The following is an 8,986-nucleotide window of genomic DNA, read 5'->3' as shown; positions in this document are numbered from 1 at the left end:
CCGATACTCGTGCTGAACGGCGACCTCAACTGTAATCTCTTAGTTGACTCCCCTCACAGATTCGAATTGCTGAATTTGTTCAAAACTTATGGCATGGAATGCTTTAATAATAATCCTACCAGAGTAACTCCCACACCCGCCATCCTAATTGATTTTGCTGTGACCAACCTTAACCAGGAAAAAGTAATAACAACTGTTAGTGTCCTGGGTATATCAGACCATAGTATGGTGAAAATAAGTATTGATACTAACCAACCAATGGAGAGCCTAAATGATAAAACTTACCCAAGTCGGTCTCTTACTCATGGAAATATGCAGCATTTTCTGCTCCTTCTACCGTCCCAAAACTGGAACAACGTCAATGACCTTAAGTCAGTAGACGAATGTTTCAATTACTTTTATTCAATTTGCAATGTATTATAGCAAATTTTATTCTCTTGTTATTTCCAGCATTCTTGTCATGGGGTTTCTTTCCCCATGCTGATGTAATTTTCAAAATAGAGAAATGCATCAAATGACTGATCTACAATGCTCATTATGATACGCCTTGCCACCCCATCCTCAACTTACCACGATTGCTCCCAATTCCATACATGCATAGTTATGCTGTGAGCATGAACACCAAAAATAATATCATTCAGTACATGACCAATGACAATTATCAATGTCATTAAACCAGAACTTACAAAGACATTAATATAAATGTATAAGGACACGTGACCCCACCCATAGATCTAAATGTATGCGCTTCCGTGTGTTCAACAGACTTCCACCTGAGGTAAGGACTAAAAAAAATATGTCTCTCAGGAAAACTTAAGGGAGTTTCTTCATGGAAAACTGTTTTCCTCTGTTAGTGAGTTTATTCATTTGTAATGCAATTCTAAAATACCAAATCTGATGTTTATATTTTATTTTTATTAATGCCTCTCTTATATGATCCAATATTTGCATTTATGTTCTATGTCTGCTGTAACTGACATTGAGTGTCCTATACTTGGGTTCACAACAAAACTATGCATAAATAAATGACATATGCCAGAGAACATCGAAAGGACAGCAGTGAGAAATTTCAGATCACTGACAGCCGAAAGATGATGCAAACTCAGTGAAGACAGGAAGAGGAACTCTAAAAAGCTATTCATAATAAACAACCTGTGACATGGGATCACAAAATTGGAATGCAATAATAATAATACTTTATTCATTTTGAAAAATGGTACAACCATTTTAAATTTCGTCTATATAAATATTATTTAACATATAAACATAAATTCTTAAATGCGATGAAGATTTTCCCATAAGAATTCATCAAATGAGTAAAGTGGGTGAGGGAGTAACCAGGTATATGTATACACTATTCCTGAAACTCAGGATACCGTCTGATTTCAACTGAGTAGGCAGATAGTTATACAGTCTTATATTCATATGATGAAATTTGTTGTAAGTTGATGACATTCTACAATAAGTAGTATTTAGATTTGATTTACCTCTTGTGGAGTAGTTATGGATGTTAGAGCTTAATTGGTAAGTTTCTAGATTGACTTTCATATAATTAAGAGCCTTAAAGATATATAAACTAAATACAGTCATGATTCCATACCTAATAAAAAAAGGTTTGCAGGAATCATGTGGTCAAATATTAGCAAAAGAGCGAATAGCTCTCTTTTGCCGTAGCAAAATTCATTAAACATGTGGGGAATGACCCCATAACTCAACACCAAAATCCAAATGACATTGAAAGAAGGCATGGTAAAGTGTTAAACGATACTCATTGAAAATGAGAAAGTTGAGCTTTCTTAACATATAAACAGCTTTACTCAGTTTATTACAGGTCTGACTGATATGAGTCTCCCAATTAAGTTTTGTATTGATATAAATTCCTAATATTTTAACAGTTTCAACATCAGTTATTTTGATTTAAGACTGTACACAATATGCTGAGTTTTGTATGTATTTAAATGTAAATGATCAACATCAAACCATTCCTTAGCCTGTCTTTGCGTAGTGCTAGATCGTGCCTTTGCATCTTCTAGATGTTGACATTTTTGAACAAAAGCAGTGTCACCAGCATATAAAACAGACGTAGGTTTCATATAACAGGGCAAATCATAGAAAAAGAATTAAAAATTTGGATATTAGACCACAGGAGAACAGGATTTTCAGTTAATTTTTCAAGACTTTTCAATGAGCAAAAGTGATTGTTACTAGCAGAGATCTCATTTAATTATAGGATCGACATCACAGTGTTACAGATCCATGAAAAGAAATGACCTACACGTGAGGACTGGAACTAAAGTAGCATCATAAAAAAAGGTGCCAAATGAATATAAGGACAAAATTTTGTCATTAACACAAGAAAAAGGAAATTTTGAACGTCCAAAAATTGGAAACTGGATGAGTCCCCACTTGTGTGTTATGTGCCCTCAAATAAAATGTTGGTTTCAATGCAACAAACAGAGTCATCCGCTAATGTGCATTTCAATGCAACAATTTCCGAGTGTAAAAATTGTATGTACGGTATTTCGTCACAACATCTGGTTCCTTTAAAAGCCCCCTATTTCAGAGTTTAAGAGGACGCTGCGATAGCTTAAGTGGCTAAAGCACTCGACTGGATATTGAGGGATCTGGGTTCGAATCCCAGTCAAGGCAAATGATTTTTAGACTCTGAAATTGTTGCATTGAAATGCACATTTGCGGATGACTCGGTTAAAAGTTACTGTTGTGGCATCTCCTGCAGTTTCTTTGAAAAATGTTGGTTCTAAAGGTAGAGATTTGAATTAACACCTTCGGGAAGGAGGAAGGGGCCTAGCATTTTGCAGATTTGTGAATGGGACAGACTACTTCATGAAGTGCTGTGAAATGTGAGGACAGTTGTAAACTCATTTTAGAAATGTGCACTAATTAAAGTACTTGATGAAACAGAAGACATGCAAAGGCGTAATTTCAAAAGAAAATACTTCAAGTGATTCTTCATTTAGCTCCATAGATGAATGTCTAGGCTTTGAGATTGGCAATGAAAAGGCAGAACTGAGACACTATGCTCCTTAGTTATATTTTTATGCAAATAAGTGACTATAACATTAGTACAATAAATCATTATGGAAATTCAGGAGAAAATGTAGATTTTTTTTCTTAATTACAGGTTTCAAAAGGGGGAGCATCGTTGCACTTGTGAGTCCTATGCACATGCAAATATTGCATATAATGGCTCCAAATGTATATTATTAAGCAAAAATTCCATCCTTAAATCCCAATGCACTCTCAAATATGAAATATTACTCCATCGCAAAAACCTGGGTCGTGACTTTAAGATGAAGAGGAATCGGATAGGATATAAAAATATTAACCTAAGGTTAACACAATGATGGAAGGAGCTGATATATACCAAACAGAGAGAAAAGAAGTAATGTGACTAATTACCATTTATAGTGTAGAATGTACCTCATCTTTAGCATTTGTGACCACAGCTTGACCTTCCATACTTTTCCATCTTATTCTCTGATGGTAGAAAGTCTGTGTATTGTAAATAAATTCTCTAACCAAGAGTGTAAAATCTTATAGCTCTATAATTTTTGAAAAAAATAACATTTCATTATGCTAAACAACAGATTACTCATAACATGTCCACTTACCTCACGCTGTACGTAAGATTTTGTTGTAATTGTGTAATATAATTCATCAAATAGCTTATACTTACTTTGGCATCCTCTCAGTATAATTACGAGTGGTAACTGAGCTGGTGTGCCATTGCTTTGATATGCTTGTGTGAACAGATGTTACTGAATCAATACTATTTCTTCTGCCTACTATACTTGTGCTTGACTGAGTTGCAGATGAGTTGTGGTGATGCACTGTAAGTTGGGAGAACATAATCTGAACTTCTTTTACTTTGGATTTTGCATAAGCGTAGAGACAAGATAATTATGAAATGACAGCTGATCAATTTGAAGCTGTATCGTGAAACTAATAAAATGGTGCTGTTGAAATAGCGTTTACAAAATACAAAGCTCAATTTTTGTTTTTATATAATTTCAGTGTTTTTATAGTTGCATGTATAATGTAGTGGAAGTGCATGGGCAACAGCGTACCTGGCATGATGATAGAACTTCCCTTCAGAAGAGATACTAGCTTGTTTAGAGGACCTGCAGTATTTCTAGTCTTTACTTTTGCTTGCGATGTGCTGGTAAAATTGTACCAAAGCTAACCCTCAAGAGTACCACAACCATTAGTTGCAATTGGTGTAAGCATGGGTCGTGAAAAGGCAGACGGCCTTGCATTCCTTACCCTTCCTTGCTAATAAAATCAAATGAAAGCCCTATAGGACCAAAGTATGATGGGTGACAAAGTTAAAGGTAATTAGCCATTTAATTTCCTCTTTATTGGTTGCTTATAATTGTACATTTGTGTGAAAAGCAAACAACATTAATGGTTGTCACCCTTACCACAAAAAAACACTCCACCCCTCACTCCCTTTCCATGCATGGACACACAATCTGAAATCATCCCAATTTCCTTGATTAATTCCTCTCCAATCTACACCATTCCCTCCTCCAAAAAAGATACCCTGAATCCCTCCTGAACAAAAGAATTGAAAAACAGTCCCAAACCTTCATCAACTACAGATGCTCATTCCCTTTCAATTTGTACCGCCTACTTCCCTGGCATGGAGATAGAGTCTCTGAGATCCACTCTAAAAGACCTCTACCCCATCCCCAAGAACCTTAATTTCCCGACCAGCCTCTCCCAAATAACCACCCATTGCATTTGAAAGCGCCCCTAACTTATCACATATTCTCAGATTAACCAACCTCCTTATAAAATCCCCACCCTGTCCCGAAGCCACTCCCATGCCCTGAAATAAACCAAGATGTAACACACGTCCTATTTTCAAAGCCGAATTTCATCCCTCTCCCACCTGCTCTTCAACTCTCTCCCACCAAATTCTTACTCCCCATGCACCTTAAGTCATAAGGGGTTACCACATCCTGCCTTTTACATTGGTCAATTTTACCACACCCCTTTACAAAAGGATTAATAATCGCCTATCTTCCTGTTAACATTTTTCCCAGTCTGCTGTGATGCTCCCAATTGCTAAGTAAACCTCCCCCTGCAACATTCCCTTGAAAAATGCTCTTCTTCATGGGGAGTATGTCTTGAGAGGAAGGGAACTCTATTTAAGATATTATCTCGCAGTAAAAACGGGATTTGTGAACTTGATACAAATAAAAGAATGGCCAAATAAAGGAGTGGATTTATATTTGTCAATTGCGCCACAGAACATTATATATAATGAATTACATTTTTTGGAAAACCCAGTGATCTTATTTGGGCTACATAAGCATTTGGTTCCCACTCATCTTTCTGTTGACCCTTTACTTGTAATGACCTATATTTTTTGTATTTTCTCTAAATACATGTAAATACTAAAAAAAGCTAAGTTGTAGCTGTTCAACTTAAAGTAATAAATTGCAAATATTTTAACTATGCTGTGCATGCTATAAACCAAAAAGAAGAAAGCTGTAAGAACATATGTTGAAGAAGGACATGAGTTAAGGACTCAATATAATTCCTGTGAATAGAAGGAAAAAATGTAAAAATTATTTATAAATTAGCCTAATGAGGGAGTTAAGTAAAAGCAGAATTTCCTTCACCATATTTCTGTGTTTGTTTACATGTGTGCACTGTCATAAATATGGGACGGATTGGTAGATCTTAAACTTCTTTTCTTCCTCAGGCCTTTTTTTTCTCTTTCTACATAAACAAGGTAAAACAAATGCACTTACTTGAATATTGGGATATTGCCTGATTTATATAAGGCATTATTGATGGGTCGACACGTGAAGCTAACCGCTCGAATAATGAATTTTCAATCCTGATTAGATTTGTAGAAATTTGAAGACGGTCGTGCAAGGTTTTCAGTGCTTCATCACTCAGGTCTGTGAAATTAGTTGTGGAAAGAATCCAAGTCCAGTTAGGCTCAATTTAATTTGCTTTTAGGTAAAAGAACTATTATTACGTGTGAAATAAACTCATACCTTCGATACGATCGTCAGAAAATGTTTCAGAAAAAATTAACGAAGACGCTCTAGATTCGACACTTCCGAGCATACTAGCCTTGGTGCTTTCAAGAATTTCTGCTGGTTGTAATTTATCCATTTTATCCAATAAAATAATAAAAGAAAACACAAAATTGCTACAACATTTATATATCCCCTCAGCAGACTAGGAGTAAAAGTGGGAAACTAATATTGGACGAAAGTCAGGTGTGACGATATTTATCGTTGCTAGGCGTCAATCTCGACCATAAGGTCAACAAAGAGCTGGAGCACGGTGTTAACTGTACGCGCAGTTACTTTAAGAAAATTGGTGCAATTCTTAGGGGCAGATTGTGAATATTCCCCAGTCGACATATTCTGTTTATGTAGAGGTTTTTATTTTATCCTCATATCAACATGTTTTGGAATAGGTGTAATTTGCTGCGGATGGTATTTTGTTCATTAACTTCTAAAATATAACTTTTGTTCACATGAATACTTTACAAAATGGGGAAGTATAAGGGAAGGTGGTGAGAGGTCGTACGACTACTGTGTATTTCTTACAGGTATTAAATGTATCTTTACCACGGATATTTTTTTACAAGTTGAAAGAATAATTATTTTTATCAGTTGAATCCAAGCGACCGTTTTTGCTTGTGACAGGTCGCATTGGAATATGCCCTAATGTTGCAGACAAGTAAACTTACTCATCAAAGTCTATGATTAAATATTGGAAGTTTCCATTTGTGTGGAGAAATTGCATGTTTAATATACGGCGCGTTTGGTCTGGGTAGTCTGCCTTGAGTTACGAATATCGAGCGTCAGTTTTTCGGGCAGGATCTGACGTTTTAGTTTTGTTATATGACGTGGAGCCTTGTTGGCGTTTTCAAAGCAACTAATTTCCATCCAGGCCACTGGTAGTGACTGTTAGCCATCAACTCTTCCGTGGGAGCAAACATTTAAGGTGGGTGTGTTGTTATACGTGATTCCTAGTAGTTGGTGTTTATTAGTTGGTTTTGTCGTTTCTATCACGGGATTTATTATCTGTTCTTATTAATCTCATGTGTCATTCTTTTCATTTAGTCCTACCAGAACTATGGATCAAGTTACGACTTTCGTGGAACCCGGTCGCCAGTTTGCTAAGGATTCCATAAGGCTTGTCAAGAGATGTACGAAACCTGATAGAAAAGGTAGGGACTTTGCCTTATTATTATATCGATAGTATATTTGTAGTTTTTTTACGTCAACCTGATACAATCCTATTGACCATTCTCACACGAACAGAATTCCAGAAAATTGCTGTAGCCACTGCAATCGGTTTTTGCATAATGGGATTCATCGGTTTCTTCGTCAAGCTTATTCACATCCCCATCAATAATATTATCGTGTAAGTATAAAAAAATTGAATGGTGTTTAAATTAATATTTGGGAAAGTTTATTTGAAACATCTCATAAAACGCTTCTCTCAATTTCAGGGGATCGTAATGGAAATATCTCAACCTTCATCAGACATGTTTTATATAATACTTATTCATGCATTAAAATCGTTGTATTAAAACATTTTTAAAAGTATTAAGAGGTCTTTCTTACCCTTAAAGCTACTAGCTACTTCTGTAAGTATTATTTGTTTATACGTTGGACATTTAGGGAAAATGAAGGTATCATTCTTCATTCTTTTTTTCTATTTTTCAAGTGAACATCGTGAATGTATTTATGTGCTTAGTTCCACAATGATAGCATTGTGATTGCTAATAAGTTTTTTGAACAGAAGTTGTATTTCTAGGTTTTTGTCGTGTCACTCAAATCAAGATTCACGTTCACTATTACCCTTTGCGAAAATCTATTATCTTCAATAATTTTTTATTCTCTTTTTCTTTATTCTTAAATGTTACGTTTTCTTAGAACTTGCTATTTCCATTGACCGATTGTTAGCATACTATTAACAAATTATGAGCAAATTACACGTATGAAACGTTTAAGAAGAAACAATAGATTTCCTTTGTACATTTCTACAGATGCACCGCTGCAATTCAGACGTTCAGTGTCAAAGCGTGATGTTGGCTTTTCAGTCGACTAGAGTATTAGTTGTTAAATATATTGCATTCATACGTTCTATTTAATAAATATTAGTACCGGGAAGTTCCATGTTCTCAGTGACATTGTACTTTGCTACTAGGGACTATAATAATCCTGTTATATCTTGTACAGATCGTAGAAACGGATTTTGTCTAGTCTATGAATTGAGAAATTGTGGCGTGCATAGATTATTAAATCTCATCTTGCTGATGGTCTATTTTTTCTCAGATTTTGGCTGTATGTGGTTTAACCCTAGATGGTCTAATCTGTTAGAAATGTGCTTAATCAGCCCTAAAATTTGTGTTCTTGAGGGAAATAAAATAATTCGAGGGAGTGACGCAAGGGGAAGGTCTTGTAATGTGTAGGGTTACACACGGTTGGGTAGGAATAATGCAGTAATATCAGGTAGTACTGTTTATTGCAGCGACTAAGTGCAAGTACAATAAGAAAGGTCCTCGATAAAGCGATGGGGCAATTACCCCAGACAAGTAGTAAGCGCGTGTCCACCGGAGTGTCTACATCGAGTCCGTCCGTCGCTTTATCGAGGACCTTTCTTATTGTACTTGCACTTAGTTGTTGCAATTAATGGTACTACCTGATATTACTGCATTATTCCTACCTAACCGTGTGTAACCCTACATAATGCACATGTTCGAAAGCTTGTGGTATTGAAATTTGTCTTTCGTATAATTACTTGCACCATTTTACTGAAAGCGATTGTGCTATGATACCACTGAGACAATGCTAAGAAAAATATGACAAACCAACCGTAATATTCTTAAGAGTAATACACATTCTATGAATGAAAGGTCACAAAGTTAAATTTATTTATCATTGCAAACTCAGAAGGTGTAAATAAATCGAAGGGCCTCCAT

The 8,986-nt window shown here is 35.7% G+C and overlaps 1 protein-coding gene across 1 annotated transcript; it reads left to right on the top strand.

Annotated features, from left to right (window-relative positions):
- The first annotated feature begins 6,881 nt into the window (after positions 1–6,881).
- LOC139689586 (protein transport protein Sec61 subunit gamma) lies at positions 6,882–7,607 on the top strand. Its single transcript, XM_071586749.1, has 4 exons — positions 6,882–6,999; positions 7,119–7,225; positions 7,320–7,422; positions 7,511–7,607. The coding sequence occupies exons 2-4, from the start codon at positions 7,132–7,134 to the stop codon at positions 7,518–7,520; spliced, it is 207 nt and encodes a 68-aa protein (XP_071442850.1). The 5' UTR covers positions 6,882–6,999; positions 7,119–7,131; the 3' UTR covers positions 7,521–7,607.
- Positions 7,608–8,986: the final 1,379 nt, after the last annotated feature.

The sequence above is a fragment of the Hetaerina americana genome, unplaced genomic scaffold (genome assembly GCF_022747635.1).
Source record: "Hetaerina americana unplaced genomic scaffold, ioHetAmer1.1.p SCAF_25, whole genome shotgun sequence".
Lineage (NCBI taxonomy): Eukaryota > Metazoa > Arthropoda > Insecta > Odonata > Calopterygidae > Hetaerina > Hetaerina americana.
This window is presented reverse-complemented; position numbering and strand designations above follow the sequence as displayed.